The sequence below is a fragment of the Centruroides sculpturatus genome, unplaced genomic scaffold (genome assembly GCF_000671375.1).
Source record: "Centruroides sculpturatus isolate CEXI.00-Female unplaced genomic scaffold, Cexi_2.0 scaffold959, whole genome shotgun sequence".
Lineage (NCBI taxonomy): Eukaryota > Metazoa > Arthropoda > Arachnida > Scorpiones > Buthidae > Centruroides > Centruroides sculpturatus.
Window position 1 is genome coordinate 139,960 of NW_019385195.1, and position 27,110 is coordinate 167,069.

General features: G+C 27.3%; 1 protein-coding gene across 1 annotated transcript in view; it reads left to right on the plus strand.

Moving 5' to 3' along the window:
• LOC111635986 (ras GTPase-activating protein 3-like) overlaps window positions 1-27,110 on the plus strand; it is a 71,410-nt gene that overhangs the window by 13,282 nt on the left and 31,018 nt on the right. Inside the window, exons 2-7 of the mRNA XM_023381137.1 lie at window positions 11,652-11,772; window positions 17,034-17,235; window positions 18,798-18,880; window positions 23,290-23,443; window positions 25,409-25,479; window positions 26,997-27,101. Coding sequence (XP_023236905.1) covers window positions 11,652-11,772; window positions 17,034-17,235; window positions 18,798-18,880; window positions 23,290-23,443; window positions 25,409-25,479; window positions 26,997-27,101 — 736 coding nt within the window. The remainder of the gene's footprint in view (window positions 1-11,651; window positions 11,773-17,033; window positions 17,236-18,797; window positions 18,881-23,289; window positions 23,444-25,408; window positions 25,480-26,996; window positions 27,102-27,110) is intronic.

Below are 27,110 nucleotides of genomic sequence, written 5' to 3' on the forward strand. Positions count from 1 at the left end.
TTTGAATCCAGATCATACAACAATATTTTAAATTAAATAAATTAAAAATATGATAAAAAATTGCAGCCTGGCATTGTGACAATGTCACAATAAATAATTGCTCATTAATCATATTTTAAATTTATGCTCTCCACCTCAAATTAGTAGTGACTTGCCCCTGCATGTTATACTTTTCCTTTAACAACAATAGAGTTGTGCCAGTCTTCTATCTAATACTTTTCAGGAGAAATTTTTGAATTGAAATAACATGACTTCTGGTGTGCATCAGTTCTTATATAAGTTAGTTAATTAGGGCCTCCTTTCCCTAAGTTTTCCATATCTCATTTCGGATTTCATCTAACTCAGTTCTCAAGATAAAAGAAATTGGTTGGACAGACAACATTTGAAATTTATAGGTATACAATTTTTTCAAATTGCAATCCAATAATATAAAAAACAATAGCTAATATGACAAAATTTAGAAAAAATTTTTTATGTTTAGTATATTTTTAATGAAATAGAAAGTAATAAAAATATGAGATAGTTCTAAATACAGGCATATTTTTCTTTAGAGCACTTTGTTAATACAGTACTGAACCAAGTATCTGGCAAGCAAAAGACCAAAAGTGGTCTGGGTTTCTAGATTTTTTTTTCTGGACACATGCTACAGTAGAATCTTATTATAATGGATCACTGGACCACCAAAAATCATCCATTGTTCTGAGAATCCATTTTATTGCAAACAACAGATTTTCCACATACCCAAGAAAATATCCATTATTCAAAACGATTTCCAATTTGAAACCTCCTATATACAAGAAATACCAGTACTTGAAATTATTCAGTCTCTTGAGATCTCTATTCTTTATTCTATAGAAGCATGTATGTTACAAGATCATATATTATGCCGTATGTGTGTACGACAAAGTTGACGAAAACTGTATATACTGTAAGCACAAAGAGGCAAATTATGTATGCTCATTAGCACTTCACTTGACTTCATGATTTGTTAAGAATCTTGTCCATCTTGGTTTGTTTTGTTGTCACTTTTCTTCCTATTGAGTACAACAACTGCTTGATATTAGCAATGTCATGTACAGCCTGCTTATTTATGCTGAAACTTATCAAGAAGGTCTGTACAACTTGGAGAGATTCGATGGCCTCACTAAATTTCAGCATTACACTAGCATCAGAATATTCACTAGGTGAGTCCTCCTCAATCATATCAGCCTGCTGACTCTGTTCAGTTCTTCAATTGTACATATCCCAGATGTAACATGTGCATTATTGAACTTTACAAATTCCCAGAAACACCCAAATATTAACTAAACATTGAAAAAACAGAAAGTTTACAATAGATGAGGCAAGAAAAAAATCTGTTATTTTGATTTGTGAATCTCCTAAAAGGAGGTAAAATTACATTGATTTGGCAGGACCTGGGAAAAAATCCGTTATTCTGAGAAATCCTGTATTCCACAGTCCGTTCAAATGAGATTCTGCTGTACTTAAAATATAAAATAAATAATGGAAAGTAAATAATGAGTGCCACAGAGATGAAAACAAAGTGGTTGCATGATGAACTACAACTATATAACAACCTGCTAATTTCAGAACAACACTTTCAAAAATAATCAGTTATTTGGTAATTCTGGATTTCTGGAAAATGGATATTTGGTCTAATACTATACATTTTTATTTATTAGTTTTACTTTTTAATTATTATCTAGACCTAGTGCTGTTATGCACTAAATAATTGATACAGCAAATATGTTTTTAGGCTTTTATGTTTACAAATGAAAAAAAGCTGTGATTTACTTTAAGATGATATTTCTTTATAGATGTTATCTGGAACCTAACTTGCTGTATTAATGGAATATTCCTGTAAATTGCTAGTTTTGAGATAGTTTATGACAAATATATTATAATACCAAAGAACCAATGATGATGATTCTATATGTTTAAAATATTGAAAGTTCTTAATTGCACAACACACCTGGATGAATAATATAAAAAAGGAGCAACTCACATTAACCAATTAACCGGAGTGCATATGATTGATATTTGTGAACATTTTCGTAACCCCTTCTGGGCTCTTCCTCGAGCTTCTTTTTTTTTTTTTTGTTTCTTGCTACCCCACACCTGGAACACCTCAAATGGTTGGAGGCGATTTAAATTTTTAAGGCTGGATTCAGAACCACCTGCATTAATTTTAAGGAGATGTGCCTTTTGATGGCGTGGCAGGTCCTACTAGGCAATAATATTTAATTTGCAATCATATTTAAAGTGGAATGCTTGCACATATGGTGTCCCAAATCTAATACCATTCGATATATTTTCAAATGTTAACTGCCAGCTTGTTTGGAACAAAAAAGAAGCCTTAGGAAGAGCCGAGAAGGGGCTACAAAAATGTTTGCAAATATTGATCATATGCATTCTGGTTAATTGGTTAATGTGAGTCACTCCTTTTTTTATATCAAAAGTTTAGCACTATAAATTTAACAAAATTATTAAAGATTTTTCTCATAATTTGGATGCATAATATAAACTTTGTTTATCTAATACATGTCTTATGTCCATATTCATAATCAAGAATCAAAAGTTTAAATGTGGCCATTAAGGTCATACAAGCAGCTTATACATTTATCAGATTTAACTGTAATTTTTTTCAGAAAAATAATAAACAACTAAGAAATTAATATTTCACTCCAAAGCCTTAAATTATTTTCCAGTAACAGATAATTTAAACAGTTTTTTTTACTAACATTTTCGATCTTTAATTGGAGATCATCTTCAGGTCTTGATTCTATATTTGTTGATGAAATGCTTAAATTGAATGGTGATGTTTTTTGAAAAATTTTAAATAATTTTTAAATGAAAGGGATTCTCAGGATATATAAAATAGAAAAAAGTCATGATAAATAAATAAAATTACATTACAAAGTATAAAATCAAAAACATTAGTCGAAAAAACTGTTTTGAATTATATGTTACTGGAAAATGATTTAAGGCTTTAGAGCAGGGATGTCCAACCCTGCTCTAAAGCCTTAGTGCCCACAGGCTGCACTGTGGCCCGCTTAATATTTTTATGTGGCCCACTGCACCCTAAATTTTTTAGGTACATTTTCATTTATTTTGGTAAAGTATGCTGTAAAAATTATTCTCGTTTCACTGGATACACTTTGATGATGTAATTGGTGCTAGAAAATATTTTAACTAAAGAGAGCTGTTATGCATGTGGAATAGTACATACTATTGTGAACAATTCTTTTCATGCATGAAAACCATCAAAACTGCTGAAAGAAATAGATCGAGTGATTCCCATTTAACTAACATTCTTACAATTAAGGCTAGTATCATAAAAGCAGATATTGACAATATGAAAAAAGGAAAGCAATATCAAAAATCATATTGAATTTATTTTTATTTTGTGTTAATATAATTTCTTTTTTTACTGTCAATAAATAATACAGTATTTTTTGTAATTATATATATTTATTAAAATTTGATATTCACATTTTAAACTTTTTAAAAATATATATACAGTAGAGCGTCGTTTATCCGAAACGTCAGTTATCCGAAGGAATTCCAGTCGACAAATTTAAATTTTCGCCAGTGCTGTGGAGCTGTAATCTTTGGCTGTGTCTTTGGCTACTCAAATATTTTATGTTTTTGATACTAAATTAACTTTTGAAGTATAATTTTTTTTTGTTTTTATATTTTTCAATATATTTATTTTGTACAAACAAAATAATTTTTAACGATACAATAGTCTTCATTAGGCTTAACATCGACGAAAATTCAATGCGAAGCGACATGTGACGGAGAAAAATTTCAACACGGGATGAATTAATATATTTTTTTGTACATAAATGGTTATCCGAACAACCCCAGTCCCCAATTGATTCGGATAAACGACGCTCTATTGTATTTATATAACATACCTTTGTGGCCTGCTGAATATACATAAATTTTTAATTTGGCCCATTAGGAAAAAAGGTTGGACAATCCTGCTTTAGAGTGTAATATTTATCTTATTATTCCAGCCCAATAAGTGGTGTTTTAATTAATAAAGAAATTAACTGAATTTTTGAAAATTAGTTGCTATTTATTACTTTTCTTAAAAATTTATTAAGGAATCAAAGTAAAGAATGAATAATTGTAAGATTAAAGTGTGGGTTTTAATTTAAATCTAAAACTTTTTTATAAAATTAAAGACATGTAAAGAATATTTAGTAAAATGAATTATAAAGAACAATACTGTTGGAATTTAATTGGGCTATAATACAACTAACTATTTATAAATGCCAGGAGATGACAAATTTTTCTGCACATCTCGCATATGGACTTTGTTGCCTGAGTATTGAGAATAATTTGTAAATAAAGGTGAACTCCAGAAAAGCAGTTTGTTTTTTCTTATTTAAAAGAACTTTTCTTCTTTTTCATATTAACTAAATAAATTTAAAATATTTTATAATACACTTATAATTATATTATAGCTTAATTTAAATCTAGCAGTATTATAATACTATATATTATAACTACATGTAAACTAAGCCCACTTGGCTTATATGTAATTATAAAATGAGTTGTTTTTATTTTATGCACAGAATGAGTATTTCAAAGTAATTACATTCGTAACTTTTGTTATATAACTTATTTTGATTTTATATAATTTATTATATTGCAAATGTAAATTGTTAATTGTGACACTTGAAGTATGAAGAAATTATTTTTCGATAAAAATGATAAACATTTTTTTTTTATAATGATCAGGCCTATTATGAATAGTCAGTGTGTTTATATGAAAATTATATAAAATATTTTGCATTGTTTAACTATTAATCTTTTAAGCAATATATGTATATATAATATCATATCATATATTTGTGTTTTATGTCTACTAAAGAATTCTTTTTGAAACAAACTAATAATTTAATTTATACAAAATCAAATGCATGATTTGGAATAAAGTATCTGTTAAAAACTGAATTCCAGGTAATGTAACTTCATAACTACTGCTCTCATTATTTTGTCTGCATCCTGTCATGTCATCCTTCCTCAATAATTTCCTGTCAAATTCAGAGGAAGTTACCTTGACAGTTTATTCATGTGATGAAAACAAATTTTGCAGTGAAATACAATTTTATTTTGAGAAATACAAATAACTATTTGAAAAAATTGAATTATTTTTAGAAACAAAGTTTTGTTTCTGGAATTTGGTACAAAATTTTATGTATTTGTATGTATATGAAGACACTGAAAATGGACCGAAGAGGTCCAAAAGCATTTAGTCTGTATTTGAATTATTTATTATTACTTATTTGAGCTCAAAATTATATATAGTATTTCTTAACTGTTGTTTATATTTTAATGGGTATTGTTTTTTAATGCCAAAAGGGAAAGGCTTCTATTGTCCTAGAGACATTGCCTTATAATAATAATTAAATAATGAAGTCAGTTAGATGTAATAGTGATTAATTTTTAAGTACAAATTATTTGAATATTTTATTTTTTGTTAATAAATGTAAATATTTTGTAATATTTATTTTAACAAATATTTTTTAACATGTACATTCCTCAGCCATTTTTTAAAAGAAACCAATAATTTCAATTAAAGGGTAATTTAAATGAAATATAAACTGGATCATATAATGCATAATACTAGTCACTAAAGGAAAATTACAGTATACATAGCCCAGTTACAAAATTGTGTTATCTGCTATAGGAAATTGCTTCCTGCTTTCAACATGGTACAAGTTTGTGTATATTTTCTACATAAAAAGTGGTTTGGATGGAAAGTTCTACAGGATCCATGTTACAATCCTATATGTCATCTTGTGACTTCCATATCAAATTTTCACAATGGTCACAGATTCCAGTCTGACAGTAAAGTTTGAGAAGCTATAACCGAATGGTTCATCCAGTAGCTTTCCTCTCTATATGGAGAATAGAAAGACCCTTTTAACAAAGTTTTTTGTATGCTGGCTAAATCATACAGGATCTGGCCAGGAGGATGGTCAGGAAAAATGGAGTGTGTGCGCTTTTATGTGCATTTGAATTTTATTTTTTTAATAATAATTTTCAGTTATATTTTTAATTCACTCAAATTTCTGTTTTCATAGTTTTTACAATAATGCAACAGTCAATGTTTTAACATACCATTTTGTTAAAATTCAGTTTTATTTTATGTATATTTTATGTATTTTAGTGCACAATGAGTTTATTGTTAACAATTTATTTCAGTAGGTACTTTGTTTACTTTAAGTGTTCTGACCTTATTCAGTAATATTTAATATAAGATGTACAATATTATTGCAATAGTTTTATTGTTGTTTACTGCATCTTAAAGAAAATACAGTTCACATACAATCAGTACAACATGCAAATACAGTTTAATGACCTCATTAAGTGTCTGTTACTAAGATAATTGGCATTTGTATTGTTTAATATTGTGCTAAAAATTTATTGATTGTTGTACTGTGGTTTAGCAATTAAAAACATTTTTCTGAAAGTGAATAAAATCAATTAATTTAAAAACTGGATAGAATTAAATTGTACATACCAATATACCTTGTTGTATGTGAAAACAGAAGACGCATGTGATTGGACTCTGAATGGTTTCAATTTTTAGCCAAGAACCTGCCTGACCACTCTCTTGATTTCTGGTCAAGAGTTGTCTGACCAATTTACTCATCCTATTCTTAGTATTTGTGAGAGACAGAACATGAGGTTATGTATATGGTCCTCATTCCTGCTGACAATACTTTTATATATAGTGATAACTTCAAATGTTGATACAGTAGAGTTCTAATTATCTGAATTGATTCATTCTGCAAGTGATTCAGATAATTGAAAATTCAGATAAGTGGATTGTATGTAAGAATGAAATTACAGGATATCATCACAATATTATATACATACTGTATTTATTCATCAGTGTGTGATTAGCATCCTATTGATAATTTGGATCTGTCTCAACAAATAGAGAATGCAGTCACATGATGTAAGAGAACTGAAGTGACTTTAGTGGGAGAGAAATGAAGTCAAGTGATGGTATGAATAATTAGACATTTGGTTAATCAGAGTTCTACTGTAAATGTTTTTCTTTGTTATTTTAACTCATTTTGATTATTATTGTTGTAAAAGTTAAGAAGGCCGTACCAGAGGCTTAGCCTTAGAAGAGAAGTAAGAAGAGGATAAGAGAGGGGGGAGGGGAAGATGGGGTAAGTATGATAGGAAAGTGTGAAGAAGAAATTTGTGAGCANTACAATTTTGGTATCATCTTGGTCCTTACGAAATCCCGAATCGATCGATATAACAAACTTCACTACACTAGTTAAATCCAAGGAGAAACTGCGCGAAATCCAGGAGCCCAATTTAGCACAACCACACAGCTATAACGCTTCCCTTCTTCCCTATGATCATCTAATGTCATTTTGATTATTATTGCTGTAGGTTTGAACAATCGTTTCACATATGCAAGTGGATTGTTGTAGGTAACCTATTGCAAATACTAAATTATGAAATTAAACCTATAATATGTAATGGCAATTAAAAGTTTTCTGAAAATGAAACAATTTTCAATAGTTTAATTTAAGCAATAACTTGCTAGAATTAAGTTATGAAAATAAGCCTTTAATGTCCTGCAATTACTTTTAAATGAATGTTATTGGCTAACTTAATTAGCCAAAAACATTAATTTTACATCAATGTTCAAATACATCGCACTAACCTTGTATAGCTTTGCAGATAATATTTAGAACATAACACTAATGTTTTTGACACATTTCTAGGGACTTCTGAAGAAGACTCTAGAAATGGGTTGAAAATGTTCTAAATATTAATTTGTATTTATTATCACTTTGTTCATTGGATCGATTTGATTAACATTCATTTAGCTTTTTATATTGGGAACATAAAGATATCTAGTTAAGTTAGTCAAAAACATTCATTTATTTGAAAAGTATGTGCTGGACATTAAGGTTTAGTTTCATAATTTGAATAAAAATGATATTAGAAACACAGGAAAGGGCCCAGTGATAGGACTAAGGAGTAAAAGAAAAATTTATCATAATTCAGTTAGGTTCAGTTTGTTGCTATTTTTTAATTTTAGCTCTCTTTAAGCTTAGCTCTCTCTTTAATTTTATATTTTAGCTCTATTCTTAATTTTAGCTCTCAAGTAGAAATATGTTAAATAAGTGCTCTATTGTTTCATTGTTTCTATCTGTTATCATGATTGAGAAGTTAAGACTTTGCTATATACATATTTCTTATTTTTAGTCCTCTCCTATTTGAACTTGTACATTGAAAATGATAAATTTTCAGCAATCCATCTTCTCTGTATAATATTTCAAAGAGAACTATTTAGAAGCTTCTGTTTAGAAACAGGCTGTTGATTTTCTCTTACTTTTTTTAGTGTGTATAAAGCTGAGCTCTTAAACCTGTGTCAATAGATGTCATCAACATTTAAAATTTTTTCTATTTAATTTTTAAAAATTTATTTTAGCAGTTGTTATTATTATTAATAAATACTAAAATAAATATTTAAATATACAATAATAATAATTTATTATTAATATATTAATATATAATAATATATTATTAATTTTATTATTAGTAGTAGTATAGTATATATTTAATTTATAAATAAAATAAATGAAACAAACCACAAAAAACAAACAATTTGTTATTTGGTAGTGGTTTTGTATTTTTGATACCTAATGCAATTTAGGTGGTTTTTGTCTCAATTATTATTTGTTCCATTTTACTTATTTTATAATTACATCTACAATAAACTAGTAACACAAATAAAATTGAAGAAATAGGGAAAATATACTATACAATGTTTAAGATAAAAAATATACTGGTAAACTGTCATTATGGCAGTTCATATTGCATGAAGGTTTTATTTTTGTTCTAGCAGTGTTTTGTAGATATACACCAATGAACATTATACATCATTTATTTACATAAAATTATGGTAATTTTCTAATGTAACTTTTAGTGTAGATTATTTTTTGTTTATTAAGATTTTTTATATATTCTTCATTTGTAAAACCATCAGTCTGTATTTTCAAGTTGTAGGTACAGGGAAAAAAAATTGCAAATTTTGAATGTCAGTAATGTTGCAATATATTTTTATTTAATTTCCTCTGTTTACAAATATATCTGTATTTTCATTGAAATATATATAATATATTTTGTGAAAATTCTGTTTTATAAGATAAATTAATGATAAAATAATTTCTAAATCATTTTCATTATTTGCTGTTTTATTAGTTATGAATTATAATAAAACTGGTTGAAAATTGTTAAAATATAATGAGCAATTATTTATTGTGACATTGTCACAATGCTGGGTTGCAATTTTTAATCATATTTTTAATTTATTTAATTTAAAATATGTGCTCTCCACCTCAGATTAGTAGTGGCTTGCCTCTGTATGTCATATTTTTTCTGTTAGCAATAGAGTTGTGCTGATTATCTACCTAACTCCTTTCAGGAGAAACTTTTGAATTGAAGTAACATGACTTTCAGTGCAAAGTATATAATTAATCGAGGCTTCCTTCCCTTAAGCTATTTACATATCTGGTCTCAACTTTCATATATCTAACACTGTTCTCAAGATTAAGGAAGAACAGACAGATAGATAGACAATAATAGGAATTTATAAGTCTACAAGTTTTTCAAATTGCAGCCCAACAAATAATAATCTCTTGCTGTAAAAAAATTTTTAATTTTAAGTCTTCAGATAGTTTTAAATTTTTATAAATAATTTCAATTTTTATTATTACAATTATTAATTTCATTTTGTATCAAATTTTATTAAAAATAGCAATTATCAATAACAAAATTTTGATGTACTGTACAGTGTATTTATTGTTTTTAATGGTTCAAAAAGATCTAATATTTCTAAAAAATCTTATCTATGCAAGACCAAGTAGAATGCTTCAAAAATATTGAAATTTTAATCATATTGGATAACAAATAAAATGATATTAAAAATAAAGAATTAAAAAATTCTCTTTAAAAAAATCTAATTAAATAATTTATCAAATTCAGTATCATTTAAGAGAGATAATATTTATTCTGAATTATTTTATTCCAAATTTATTTTTCTATAACTCTTAACTAAAATATTTTGATAATGTCTATTATTTGTTCACCATTTTATTTAATTCAGTATTTTATCTATATATTATTTATTTTTAGTATTATTTAAAATAGGAATTTGTAATCAGTAAATAATCTATGATGCTTTTTTATTACCAATTATATATTTTAGAAACTTATTTTTTAAAGTAAATGCTTGTACACTTACATCACTTACATTCTTGTATACTATATATATATATAGGATTTTCATGAAACTAGCTTCTATTCATTTTAAAAGGTGGTTTATGAGTGGTCTGGGTCACCCTGTATAATTTGTAAATACAGTAGAGCGTCGATTTTCCGAATCAATTGGGGACTGGGGTTGTCCAGATAACTGATAATTCGGATAACTGATTTACGTATGAAAAAATAGTTTAACGTATCCGATGTCGAAATGTTTCTCCGTTGCGTGTCGCTTCGCGTTGAATTTTCGTCGATGTTAAGCCTAACAAAGACTATTGTATCGTTAAAAATTATTTTTTTATTTTGTACAAACAAAATAAATATATTGAAAAATATAAAAACAATAAAAAATTATACTTCAGATGTTAATTTAGTATCAAAAACATAAAATATTTGAGTAGCCCAAGTCATAGCCAAAGATTGAAGCGCCACAGCACTGGCGAAAATTTAAATTTGCCGACTGGAATTCTTTCGGATGATTGACTTTCGGAAAATCGACGCTCTACTGTACAATGTTGAATTTGAAAGAGTTGTCTTAATGACATATTTATATGTATACTTCTTTACAAAATGCCAGTGTTAGATCAGAATGAAAATATACTGCTCAATTTAATTAATGGTTGATTATTTCATTGTAGAATATACAGTATTTATAAGCATTTTGGAGATTATATTATGAACTGTTTCCCTTGTAATTTCAGATTTTATAAACCTTATAATTGTCATTACATTTTATTATTTTGAGACCATAACACATTGAACATTCATCATAAATATAGGGTTTAAAAATAAAATTGATTATAAATTTAAAAACAATTTAAATATATATTTAATATTTACATTTTTGTAAAGATATATACATAAGATCAATTACTAAGACATTTTCTTAAAATTCAATCTATTTCAACAAAATAAATGGTTACTTCAGGAATGCCCTGTATTATAAAAAAGAAAAAGAGAATTGTGTATTTAGTAGAAGAAATTGACAAAAAAAAAAAAAAAAAAAAAAAAACTAAATCGGATATTGAAGAAAGAAAATATAAGAGCTTGCCAAATTAAAAAACAGAAGAAAGAAATACAAAAAGATTTTTAATATACTTTTTGATGTTTTTTCATTGCATTGCAAAAACTTTCAACTCTAAAAATGTGTTCAACAATATTTTACATAACATTTTTCATAATGTAGTAATTTATAAAACTTATTTCAAAAATAAGATTAATGAATAAAATTTACTTTTTTTAAAGAAATTTTATTAACTTGAAATAATGCAATATAAAAGGGATAATTTATGATTAACCAATTAACAATCATTATAACATTTGATTTATTGCAGGTGAAGCAAAAAATCTGCCTCCTAGGAGTCATGGCTCAATTGGTTTAAGAGATACTTTTTGCACCATTAGTCTTGATCAAGAAGAAATATTTCGTACAAGCACAATAGAAAAAACACTTAGGTATGGTTTAGTACTTTTGCTTAAAATTTATTTAAATATTAATTTGATGATAAGAATTAAAATAAAAATTAATCACAAGGAAAAAAATCTGTAAATGCAGTAAAACCTGTCTAAAATGGTCTTTCTGCAAAATGACAACTTACCTGAACAGAAAATAAATCTTGGTTGGAATATAACAATTTGTTCTATAAAATACTGTTACAGGCCAAAAAACCTTTCTAATGCAAGAATGGAAGAAATTAATGCTGTAACTTATGGGCTTAGATCATGATAGACTGACTTTTCCAAGAAATTTATCTTTTATTTTCTTTTGTTAAGATTATTATATGATGATGCCTTCATTGTTTGGAAAGCAATATAATATTACTGGAGGAGTAGATAGTTATAAGTTAGTGCAACGGTTCCCAACCTTTTCTACAGTATGCCTTTCCAATCAGGGTTCACATGCAATGCTGCTCCCCAGCATACGCATAAGTGTTTATTGCTCTGTATTCAGTATTTATTTGTTTTTTATTACAAATTAAATAATATTGGTAAAGTTTGATTGAAAATATGATATAAAGCAAAAATATAATTGCACTACCAAACATACAAATATACCTACCTACAGCACTTTGCACAAATAAAATGGGTTGTATACATAGTATACAGTAGACCCCCCTATAACGCTTAGATACGTTCCACGCTAACCGAAAATTACGTTGTAGGAATGAGCCAATCGCAGCCCGATAGGTGGGAACTTTACGGACTAAGGCTGTTCGAAAGGTTTTCTTCTATAAAATTAACCGATTCTAGACTAATTCCACTCAACATTTCCAAAACACGTATAATTTTTTGGGAATAATCCGTATAAACTATGCTATAAACAAAAAATTATAGGATTACTTACCGAGTGTGTACCGTTCGACTACGCCGTTGCTTAAAGCTGGTTTTCATCGCGGAACAGCACATTAAACGGCGGCCGCGATTTCTAATAACGAATTTTTCGCATAAAAATAACTTGACCTTTGGAGACATCATTAATATAAATAATTTTTATGGCCGTTGAATAAGAAGTGTTTCTTTCACAAGAAATGTATAAAATTAGTGCTGTATTAGACTTACGGTACCTAATTTACATACTGTACAGACGATAATAAACTCAACTTACTAGCCTAAAATCTCCGTAGCGTGTTGCCAGGCGGCAGAAAGCATATATATAATTATAATAAAGTTACAATAAATTAAGTTAATATATAATTATATATACAGTACCTAATTTATATATAATTAATATATAATTATATGTACAGTACCTAATTTATATATAATTTATATATAATACTAAACAGACGATAGCAAACTCAATTTAGCCGCTCCGTAGCGTGGCGCAGGGTCGGAGGAAAGTAGTTCGGCTGCTCATCCACTATTGGTCCAGACTCTATCAATCTTGTCGCGAAACGACGTTATAGGAGGTACGTTATACGAAAGTTGCTACAATTTTTTCGCTACGTTATAGGAATTGTCGTTATAGGAACGTACGTTATAGGGGGGTCGACTGTACAACCAAGAATTTATTACTTCTGAATAAAGTTATAATATATAAATTTTAAAAAATGTTTTCCATATTTTTACAAATTGTAAACATCAATGTGAAATTTGATCTTGATTTGAATTGCACAAAACGATTGATGTTTGGTTCTAACTCTGTTAGTCCCATGTGCATGTCATTTTAATGCTAGAGCTACAGCTTTCACTTGAGTTACAAGGCTGCTATTCTTCCCCACCATAGCTGCAGCACCATTGGTGCATAAACCTATAAAATCAATCCAAGTCAAGCCTTCAGCACAGACAAATTCGTTAAGTAAGCAAATGTGTCTTCATCTGAAATAACTCCTCTTCTCTTATATTTCCTTCCAAAGCTTATCTCATGTAACAAATAAGCTGAGCCTGTGATAAAATATTGATTGATTCATCAATTTGCAATGTAAATATTTGATTTTATTTTACTTGTTGAATTAACTATTTTCAAATCCATAGTCAAGTCATCGATTCAACATGAAACTATTATTTGACAGTGAAATCGTTTATAATGCCTTTGCAGCTGCCTCTCCATTCATAATGTGACTCATTTCTAAAGTTAACAGAAGCAACAAGTTCTTGGAAATAGTGTGCGATTTCTTACATTTAGCGATTTTTATAGCAACCATATAAACAGCTTTCAATGCTTCCTTCAATACTGTGACTTCTTTTGACATTACAGTCTTCTGTTATTTCAATTCCATCTCTTTTTGGAAAAAAAAAGTGTTCCTTGTGTACATAATTTTCATGCACTGTTTCCAGATATCTTTTAAACTTTGCAAGCTTTTAAGGCTGTCATTGGCAAGAATTTGAAAACAAATGATACACTAGGGCTGTTGAATGCTGGATTTGCTAAGAAAAAAGAAAATTTAAACTTTATATAACTTTCATATTGCTTACACATTTTCTTTTTTTATCCATTACTATTATTAGGTTCACTTTGGTCTGCAGATTCTGCACTTCTCCTAGTGCTCTTCAAATAGCTGTTTATTCTAAATATTAAGACGATTGGTTTAGTTTAGTTAGTAGATTACATAAAATATATGGTGACAGTCCTAACAAGCATTATTTATGCAATGAAGAAAACAAATAAGAGGGTGATGGAAAAACATCATATGCTTGTGGAGGGCTATCACATCTGTTTTTATTCGCATACATTTACTCGTCAGTCATACACTGAACAGTATTGTGTGCATTGGCTCACACCTCACTGGTTGGAAATTACTGAGTTAGAGAACACTTAGGTTGTAGAAAAAGCAGTTCTAAATTTGAATTATAACATTTTTTTTAAAACTTTTTTGAATGTTAATAAAAACACAATTCTGTATAAAATGGAAATTCACCAAAATAAAAAATTCTGGAATGTATCATTGCATTCATTTCAGACATTTTACTGTGTTTTAATTTGACTTATTTTAATACACTTGTACAAAATTTTGTTTATTTTAATTTAAGCATTTGTTGATCCAGAAGAAGGGGGTTAACTCAAAAATGTTTGAACAATTATAAGGATCTTTACCTAACATGTGCAAAATGAATGTATTAATATGGTTTATTGGATGGTCCAATAAACCATATTATCCATCATAAATGTATTTTTAAAAACCAGTGTTTTGAAGTTTGAAAAAATAAATTTTAATTTTTTTGTGTCAGTGAGGAGGACTTAAATCCCTGGATTAAGATTATCTCTCATAGGAGATGTAAATGCTATGGCTACTGTTCTCCCATTGAGTATCATTCCCTGAGTAAATTAGCTTATACAGTAAAACCTGTCTATGGCGACCACCCACGGTTCCTCCAAAAAATGGTCTTTTAGACAGGTGGTCGTCCAGTACAGGTGGTGCTGTAATAATGTATTTCCATACGTATGTTGCGCACTTTAGCCATTTCTACTAAGCAAAACTCGAGGTGAGCAAAAATAAGCAAATATTTTCAACGATAGGGCTGTATTGATATTGTATTTTATTCTTATTGGATAACTCGATTTCCGGGAGTCGTCATGATATAAGACAGATTTAATACCAATATTTTAAAGATTAATACAATAGTTGCAATTTCTCGATTATAATGCACACTTTCTTTTTTCCAACTTAATTAATTCAACTCAGTTGTTTTCATTCGCTCCACAGTTACATGTATTATGTCGATATACAAGCACATGGTATCTCTACATCACTTTTGTTTTGGTATTCGTTAGTTTAATCTTATTTTAACTTTAAAAATACTGTAGTTTTTAAATGTTTTCTTAAGTACTGTACAATAAGAAAAATTATTAATTAATAAAACGATTTTATTATTTTTTCTCATACGATTTCATTACATTCTGCGATTGTCATTGCGGATTTGAAAAAGGAACGTTGCCTGTAAAACTGATTTTTGTATTAATGCATTTATTGTTTTTTGAATATTTTGCGTGCAAAAATTACTTGGATATTATTTTTCTAAAAATACCGTGGAAATAAGGTAGGTTGATACAGAAACTATTTATCGCATATGTACTGTATATGAGCTTCAAAATAAATAAATAAAAATAAATTTTATCAAACGATGAGATCAGTCGATTAATTGTATCATGTACAATATTTTATACCTCCAAGGAAAATACTGAAGGTCTACAGTAAAATAAATTTCGTTTTCCCACAGTTAAACTTCACTGCTAATTGCTGTTGTGATAACTTTAACACGATCTTTTAACGACAGCACTTTGCATTTCTTTTGTTTTTTGGACAATTTCGAACAAACTGAAATTAATTTCCTTTGTTGCTAGACTGATTCATTAACATCTACACCTAATTTCGACGGTGGGAAATGTGCCTGAGATGAGTTTGAATGAGAGTTTAGATTAATTCATTATATTAGGAGGGGGAAACATTGTTGAAGAATAGTTTAGACCAGATATATTCACGAAAGTGGTCGCTTATTACAGTTGTTGTATGTTGTTTCAAACCAAAAATCGATGCCTGTGGTCGCGTTACACAGGTGGTCGTTTAATACAGGTAACTTATATGAAGACTTTATGGATAAACTATTCGGTGCCAGAAATTTTTGCCCATTTTCACAAGTGCCCATCTAATGCAGGTGGTCGCCTAAACAGTTTTCACTGTATTTATTGTTTAGGCTTATCTCTCCAACTTTAATTTTGTTAGTTTTAGTTAGTTTTAGTGATATCTGCCATTTGTACATTATATTTTTCTATCTCTTTGGCTAGCTATACTTCCTTTCTATTCAGTCTTCTAACATTGATGGTATCAACCCTGATTTGTGTTTCGGTAGCACATTTAACACTGTGTGTCCTGGTTCCCTGATCAACACAGCAGGGATAGTTGGCCTGGGCAATGTCCCAGCTTGATTTGATTTACTATGCTTAAAAGTTTTAACCAATAAAGAGAGTTGCTATGGTCTGTTAACCTCATAACAGCAGGCCATCCTTATTTGCTTCAATAGCTAGGTTAATTGACTATATACTGTTAGGTTGTCCCATAGAGGTGAGGAATGGACATAAGATTGAGTCTCCAGTTGTTTCCTCACATGCCTAACTATTTAGGGAATGTGACTCTCTCTATCTGGTTGAAAGGCTCAAATCTATAACAACCCTTCATTAAACATATATTGTTTTAAATTGATTGATATAAATCATTATTTTATTTGAAAAATTTATTTAAACATAGGTACTAAATTATATTAATAACTATTCATTTTAGCCCATTTTTTGGAGAGGAATTTCAGTTTGAAGTGCCACGCAAATTTCGGAATCTTTCACTGTATGTCTATGATCGTGAAAGGGCAGTAAACAAAGATAAAGTTTTGGGAAAAGTAGCTATTAAAAGAGAAGAATTACATAAATATCATGGAAAAGATCATTGGTTTCCAATCTTACCTGTTGATGCAAATTCTGAAGTTCAGGTAGGTTTAATGTAGATGAAAATTTTAATGATATAATAGAGAAGAAATTTGCATAGATTTGAAATTTAACAAATAATTCTCAAATCTATTTTATAATGTATAAAAAAAACAAATTAAATTGATCAATTACAGTAAAAACTGTAGAAAGAAAAGTAAAAATTTGAATGAAATATGCAGCATTTTCTGAAAAAAAATATATACAAACAAAGTCAAAGTAAAACAATAGCAGAAATTCTTAGCAACAGGAATTGTTTCTCTGAAGAAGTATGTATGTATGTATAGATAATTGCTTTCTATAATACATAAAAAATTAAAAATGTGTTTGCTTTTAATTGAAATAAGTGGTTTTTTCTTTTTTTTTTTTCAATTTGAAGATAAAGAATATAAATATCTTATTTCTTTTATTCTAAGATGCTATCAATTCAAAGATAGGCTATAGTCTTGGAATTAAATTTCAAGATTATGTACTGAGAGATTTTTCAATAGTGAATTTTAATTTTATTAATTAACAACAAATTAGATTTTCTAATTTGTTGCAAATTTGCCCTGTGAAATATGTAATATTTGTTATTTCCATGTTCTTTTGTATATACAACAGCTTTTTATTTTAATGCTGCATCATAATGTTGTCTTGAAGTTGTTTTAAATGTTGAAAAGGAATTTAGATTAAGCACTTGTTATCAGTGAAGCTCATCTGAATTGATTTGGGTATTAAATAGTAAAACCAAAAATTTTTATTATTGGTGCATAGTATACCACAATCACTTAATGATTGTTATTTTGGACAAGTAAAAATGGGTTTTAAAAGATATGAATTTTGGAATCAAGAAAATGCAATTTTTTTTTTTAAGTTTTTAAAGTTTATCATTTATGATGATTTAAAATAATTTTAATTTTTGATGTTATTTATATATAGAAATATCATTATTAGTTTACAAGATAGAAAAAAAAAAAGATACAGTAGCAACTAGATTACTGTTAATGAATTTTTTTAGAAAAACAAATTACAATGATGTAGATTTACACAACAGATTGCATGATTATTTTTAAGGCAACACTAGCTTTTTAAGAATAAACAGTTTATGAAGTTTTTTTCATCATTAATAGCATCATGCTATGTGGATAATGATGATAATAATAATAATAATAATAACTATAAAAAATCAAATAATTTATAATAGTGTTGAATATTATCTTAAATTTATAGAATAATCAATGAATTCTTAAGAATTTGATTAAAACAATTAATAAAATTGTATTTGAAATATATAAATCAATTGATATAAATATTGATTTATTTATATATATATTAAAATTGTATCACTTGTTCTTCATACTTTTATCATTTTTTCTTTTCAAGAAAATATTAAAGTTTATATTATTAAGAAGAAAAAATACAATTGTTCTGTTAGAAAACATTAAAGAATTTCAGATTCTTAAGGCATTTTTTATTATTAGTATATACTTTGTTATAATTAAGTTGTTATTTGTATTTTTAAGTAATTTATAAATGAAAAATATATTTTTATATATTGCAATTTTTTTTTTACTTTATTTTTTAGGGTAAAGCTCATATAGAAATAAAATCAGATTTTTTTCCAAAATCTTCTGGAAGTGGAACTTACATGCAACGTCTTACTGTTAGGTTTGTACTAAATTATTTAAAATAGATAAAAATATTAAAAAACAAACATTCATAATTATATATTTTTAAAGTTTAAAATAAATATAATTTATTTTGAAGTTTATTTTTTGATACAGAATAGTTCATAGCTACATATTTGTATTTCTCATGCATTAATATAATTTTTGAAGTTGTCATATTTTTAATTTGTGACTAGTTATATAACTATTATAATATTCTTGAAGAATAACTGATGTATTGTATGAGGGGAGATTGAAAATTTTCTAGAATTGCCACTAGGGAGTGTTTTGTTTGGAAACATTTTTCTTGTGCTGCATCTGCAAATCTTGTGTATGTATTGACTTCAAATTTCGCATTGATCTGGCCAACAGTTAGGTTTTTACAAGCATTGAAGTGAGATACCCTGTGTACCTGTTGGTACATGGAAAAAACTGAAATTCGAGTTGTTATCAAAGCTTTCCATTTGGATAGAAAAACTGCAATGGTAAAGAAATCCAATTTGGACAATTTTCGTGGCAATTCATTTTTCACATTATGTTTTCCACAGTAAGTTTTTGGATTTCTGAATTCAAGCGTGGCTGCACATACACACAAGTGATGAACGATGTTCAGGATGTCCAAAAACTGCTACCACTCCAGAAATTATGGATAAAATTTATAACATAACATGGTGTTAGAAGATTGCTCAATCAAAGTACATGAAATTGAGAAAGCTTTGAGCATTTGGGTTACAAGTTAATGAATTGGATTTAAAGAAGTATGCAAGAACAGCACCACATTTGCTCAGTCTGGAGCAAAATTGCATTTGCTCAAATTTCTGCCGAGAGTTTGGAGTTGTTTAAGAGAAATCAACAGATTTCAAGTAACAATTTGTAACAATGGATGAGACTTGGATTCACAATTACACACCATAAACAAAAATTCAATCAAAACAGTGGTTTGGAGACAGTGAGCACATTCCAAAGAAGGCAAGGACTGGCAAGGTTATGGCATCAGTTTTTGGAACACCAAAGGAATTTTGTTAATTGACTATCTTGAAAAAAGAAAAATTGTCATTGGCCAATACTATGTAACACTTTTGGATAAGCTCAAAGCAACAATCCAGGAAAAGTGCCCAGATATGAAAAAAAATTGCTGTTTTACCATGACAACGTGCTTGCTCATTTAAGTGTAGTTGTTTAGCAAATTTGGTGGAAATTAAGTTCAAAATTTTTTTGCATTTTTCATATTTGCCAGATTTGACTCTTTCAGTCTTGTACCTGTTCCTGAAACTCAAAACACTCCTATCTGGAAAGAGATTTTGATCCAATGAAGAGGTGATTGAAGCTGTAAACAGTTATTTGGGGGCCTTGGAGAAAATCACTTTCAGGAGGGAATTGAAAAGCTGGAGAAATGTTGGATCAAGAGTATTAAGATTCGAGGAGATTATGTTGAAAAATAAAGCATGGAAATTTAATGATTTCCAAATAAACTTGAAAATCATTTTGTTTATTTTATTTTCATTGTCATTCTGGAAACTTTCAATCCATCCTCGTATATCAAGGTTTGACATTATATATACAACATCATTTCTTCACTTTTGAAACTAACACTAAATTGAATATGACACTTAACTGAAAGACTTGAACAATAAGAATTATATAAAATAATGAGGTTTGCATACAAGTTTGATGTTTGAGAGATGCAATGCAAAATCCTACATTCAGTAATAGAGATGATAAAAGATTTTCTAAGGAATATTTATATATTCCTTAGAAAATCTTTATGAGGAAGATTATTCATAAATATATATGAGGAAGATTATTCATAAATATTTATTGGCAGTCTTTGATAGTGGTGCTATATTGAAGTTTGACTGATTATATAGAAAAAAATAAGTTTAAACCAAATGTGTTTTTGTAATTGATGGTTTAAAAATTATTGCAGAATTTTAAATTATCAATAATTTAATAGTAATTCAGTGTCAAGAGTATTTCTGGAATGAAATGTTGTTATAATACATTATAATATATGCTTTAGATATTAATTTAAATTATTCTCAGAAATAAAAATTGAATTTATTTTCTTTTTACATTTAGTTTGAAGATTTTATTTAATTTTAGAGTGAGTGGTTTTATTTTTCAGATTCTGAAAAAATTATTTTAAGATACTATCAATCTTTAAACTATTGTTTTGATTAAGATTTATGTTGAATCTTAATTCTTTTTATGAATAAAAAATTGGAAGAAGGTAGTTACCATCAGATTGGTTTTATACAGTTATGAAACAGTTTTATATTATGAAATCTACAAATGAACTACAGGATTCTTTAAGGCTAATTAAGTATTAAGGAATTAAGAAATTTGGCAAGAGGTAGGCATTTAAGCTGTGGTGATCGCACATTAATTTAATTTAGAATATTCTAGAAATAAAGATTTTCCAGAGTGGAACACAAACTCCTGCTTACCATGTAGATGCATTGCCAGCTACGCTATACAGACCTTTATCCTGTCTTCACTTCCAGACCAATTAATTAATTAATTTAAATATAATCATACTGGTCACTCATTATGCCAACTAGGGACAGCTTTAGCATCCACAGCTCATAGCCAACTTAATCTTTTATCCTGATATTGTATATATTAATTATTGGGTTGTTTGTATATGTTGTTATGAAATCATTATAATAACTTTATATAATTTATAAAGTTGTTATTATTATTAAAATAATAACTTTATGAACTTAACTATAAAAATTATAAATAGGTATAACCCATGTTTAGAATATTAAAAAAAATTATATTTTTAATGAAAATGCTATAAATTTATTGTCAATATAGACAATAATAGTCTACATTTGAATTTAAAATTATATATCTGTAATATCTTTAAATTTTATGGTTTATAAATTTTCTCTTGGTAAGCAGATAAATTATATTGTTAATTTTTATTTGCTATTTAAATGTAACAATTTCATCATTTTGGGAAATTCTTTAGAATCAACTTCTTTCATATTTTTTGCATGTGCAAAAATTTGTGTGAATGATTAGTTGTGCAAATCCTCATTCCTTGAGTCTTTGATAGCAATTTAATGCAATTTCCCCATAGTAAATTCTTTCAATACATCATTATTTTTCATTTGTTTAAAGTTTGAATGAAGTAATTCTGTAAGTAACAGAAGTTGTTTTTCTTCTTAGAAATTAACATATAGTTTATTATTCTTTTCTAAAGTTTTTTACATTCATTTGCATTAAAACTTTTTTTATTTTTCTTTGGAAGATGTGAGAGAATATAGCACAGCTTTTATGTATACATAACATGTCCTGCATTAAACCTTATATATATATACACACATACACAACATTTAGTATTTTTAGCTACTGAAAATATTCGTAATTTCATTTTGTTTAATTTAATTTTTTTTTGTGAATATAGTATTTTCAAAATTTAGATTTTGTCAGACAATTTTATTCATACCACTAGAACTTTGAAAACCTATTATTTTGTGATCAAACATATTTTTATATCTGTTTAAGATGAACGTAAGATATAATTGCTAAATATTAAATATTAGATAATAAATTATAGTAACTTAATATATTAAGGGCAGTCAAATGAAAATGAGACAAACTATATAACAAGTAGTTATGTGCTGAATCGTTAAAAATGTATATCCATGGATACGGGTACAGATACGGATCATTAGTGTCTAGATCCACTGATACGGATCTCAACTTTCGTACTCAGTTGGCGCCAGTGCATGTGACCTTGGACCGATAGTTGACGCTTTGCGTTAGTAACGCGACGTGTTTTGACTTGCACTGCATATGTTTTTGTTTATAGTTTAGTGTGACACGGGATAACATAAATTACGTTTGTGTTTTTGGAGAGTGTTGAGTTAAATTAAAATAAAAACAATGTCGACAAAAAAGTTTAGTAGTGTAATATGGAAATATTTTACGATAGTAAATGTTTTTTGCATGATAAAATTTTTGCAACATGAATGTGCCAAATATGTGATTTTAAGAAATAAAAAGTGATTTGAATTGAAGTTATTAGTATTTTATTGCTACCTATCTGTATTCCTACCTATCTACCCTAAATCTCATATAAGTAATGAAATTCATTAAGATAAAAGATCTATTAAAGATCTTCTAAAAAATAATAGATACGGATCTTTTTTTCCCCTCGGATATCCGGCACATCACTAATAACAAGTGTGGCACGGAAGTTGGTAATGCAGGTAGATGTGTATATAGAAGTGCCTATTGGGAATCAGGAAGGAACAGTGTAAACGTTCACCTCTGTGCCATTTGTCTGTTAGATGTGCTCAAAGTGAGGTCGGCGAGTCCCATCTGTCTCGTTTTCATTTGACTGCCCCTAATATATAATTTAATAAAATACATCTTAATGATGTTTTTCATTTGTAGAGTGATTGAATGTAATGATCTTACAATTATCAATGGAGCTTGTGATCCTTATGCTGTAGTTACTCTTTGTTATGGAAATCATCAAGAAACAAAGAAGACAAAAGTAAGAAAAAAAACTATATGTCCTCAGTTTGAAGAGATATTTGTATTTGAGGTTAGTATTATACTTTGGTATGTATGTATTTCAATAGTTAAATGTTTGATATGTCAAATAATCAAATAAATAATTTTAATATTAATTTAATGTATTTTTAGTGTGTGTGTAAACTTTATAAATCCAATTTTATTGATCATTTACATGAGAACTATTTTTGATCATTATTTGATAAGTTAAACACAAACCATTTTATAATTTGCATAAGTTTTTCTTTTCTGTTAAATAGTAATGGTTTAAAATACAGCTTTTTAAAATTTTAAATTGAATGCTAAAGTTGAATTTAATTATCCAGATAATTTGACATTATAAATTAGACTTATCATTTGATGATATCTTTAATGATTAGGTTATATTAGAATAATGTAATTAAATTTAGAAATATTTGAAAAAAGCTTGGAACAGATTTTAACCTGAACACTAATGTAACATGAAAGCATGTTGAGTCTTTCCAGATGTATATTAATTTTACATCAATATATAAACTATAATGTAATCTGTTATAGTATACAATTCATTCAAATTATAGATGATGATGTGTATCTATGACAAAAGAGTAATTAGGCTCTTGTAAACTTTTTATGACTTAAATTTGTAAAAATCATTAAAATTTACTGTTGCACTTGGCATATTAAAATAATTTAATAATTTAGAACTTGAACTATAAATAAATAATGTAGCCGTATGTAGATCAAATATTCTATAATCATTAAGCAAATCACAAATTAGGAAACAGAATTGTTTACAATTTGATATTAGAACAGCTAATTTATATTATGTCATAATATTTATCTCATCAGTACCTTATTTTCAGGAATAATGTATGATACAAATTTATCCTGAAAAATGACATATTAATGAGATTTTATCATCAATAATTTATTGCAGCTTCAAAATAGCATATTATTTCATATATTGTATGATTAGTAATTTGATTTCTATAACAAGATGTTTCATGTTAAGTTTTAACAAATAATATTAGGGAATAAAACAGTATTTTTCAATTACCTTAATATTTGGAACTTTTTTTTATATAATTTTCTTCTTATAATTATTTTTATGAAATTTTCAGTTTTAAAACCATTTCAATGAAATTAGTATCAATAATTTTATAATTAGCACAAAATGAAAATGAAGTTACAAAAGATTTTGAAAATTCAAAGAAAAATAAAAGCAAATAATTATTAATAATATATTATATAATTCACTAAAATGTCAATAAAAAGCATTTATATATCAATATTGTTAATTTAGTTTAATATTTTAGCATATATCTAATATAATACAGTAGAGCCTCGAAAACTTGGCACTCGATAACCCAGCACTCCGGATAACTCAGCCACACCCTGGCAGGGCAAAAATACCCTTAGATAATTAATTTTCATCATAGACAGCTTTATTCCTCATAAAGTATTTTTCTGGGGTCTGTCTTATCAGGTAAATTACTGTACACAGTGTATTCATTAATTTTCATTTTCACGTAGTAAAGGCTCTATGCCTTCATAAAGGATGTACTTTTCCTTTGTTTAAGGGTATTTGGGCAGTTTATTCTCTGTTGTATTCTCAAGCAAACAATACATACAAGTACAGTACAATATTTTCTGAGGAAATATGCATACTTATCCTTTTTTAACCCCATTCCCGATAACCTGGCATTTTCACAAACTCGGCCATCCTTCGGTCCACATTAGGCTGAGTTTTCGAGGCTCTACTGTACAAATAAAGTTTTTAAATGTTATTACAAATTAAATTTGAGATAAATTTTTATGAGAGTATTATATTTTGAAAATAATACAGAAGTTGAATAAAAAATTTACAGAATTATGAATTAAAATATTTTATGATTAGATTCATAAAGTAAATTTTATTTTAGAAATTTCAAATTATAAATAATATCTAAAGAGAATATTAACATATTTAAATAATTATTATTTGTATTAATACAAAAGTTAATAAATTTTTCAGTTACCAATTAAAGGACAGAATCATGACAGGAATAGATTCCATGATGATGATGCAAACAATGCTGAAATAAGGTAATGTTAAAATACTTTTCTTTCTTACTTTCCTGGCTGTTATAGAATATAACTTAGAGAGAAAGTATGGCGATCAATCAAATTTTGACTTCCTAGTGTGTTTTGCCTTTATCGACATTTTGGTACTAGGAGCTCAAACATGTGAAAAAAATTCTTAACAAAATTTTTTGTGGTTATGTATTTGTGTGTGTATTGACATCAATTTTGTATAATATCACAGGATTGAATGAATCAAGATTTTGAAACTTTTGCAGGTGTATATGGGATTGATACTATTAAATTTTGGTAGATAATGGTTAAAAGGGGTGGGGAGATGGAGGGGGTCTTGTGTCATATCCCATGCCATCAAATGGTGCCATACATGACTTTAACTGTAAATTATGAGTGCTGGGAAAGTCATGCACAAATCCTTGCTAGCTTTTTCATATTTTTGATATTAATTTAGCATATATTAAGAATTAGATATTTTCATTAATTTATATAAGAATTAATTAATACCAAAATATTTTCAAAAACATTTTTAGTAACAATAACAAATTATTAAACAATGTTTTTTTTTTATATTTTATAATTTGTGTTATAAAGTTTAAACTACTTCAATTTAATTGGAATAGTTTTTTGATAAAGGCAATAAGGATCTTTTTTATCCTTTAGGATGTATGAGTGGCATTCGATGCTGTATTGACTCAATGTTTGTAAAAGTTTTACAAAAAATTAAGTATTTTCAATCAAATATACAATAGATTTTATAACTGAAAAAAATATTTGTTGCTTTATTTATATAATGATGATGATATTCTGTTTTCCAGTTTTGATACATGACTGTGTACCATTATTTTTTAATTTTTTTTATGAACTGATTTTTATACATTCTATTAAGGAATATATTCAAATTTTTACAACTAAATTTTTAGATTGAGTTCATTACAAGGTGTAAAAAATACAATTTTATGTTAATTGGTCAATGTAGTACATATTTCTATAAACTCATTTACATATTCATCATTCTTACTTTTTTTTTTTGTGGGTGATATCCAGCCTATATACTTCATGACTTTTACTATTAAATCATTGCAGCCTACCTGAAGTCATAACATTTATAAAATAAAGGCTTGTTTTTTAGTGTCTGTTGACAGAGTATCAAAAACAAACTTTTTATACATTATGATATAAAAGTACTTTTTTCTAATTTATACAAAAATTTAGTTTAATGCTAATTAAATGTTTGACAATACAAGATTTTTTAAAAATTAACTTTTTAAACTTTACTTCAATGTATTATTTTAATTAATATTGATGAATGTCCCACTATATTAGTCTTATTGCATTCTTCAATAAAACTAATTAATTAATTTCATTGGAAATTTATTTTTTATCTGATTAAAAGTTTAATGAATTAATTAACAATTAAAATTTATCTAACAATGTAATTTTTAATCTAAATTAATTTAATAACAGTTTTAAAATTCAATCATTTGTGAAATAATGTTTTAAAAGTAATACTGTTTTAATTTTAGGATTGCATTAATGCATGATTCAAATGGAGTTTTCGGGAGTGTATTTCTTGGTGAAGTAAAAATACAATTGTTAGACTTAAATTGTGTTTCTGATCGTAATGCATGGTAAGTTTA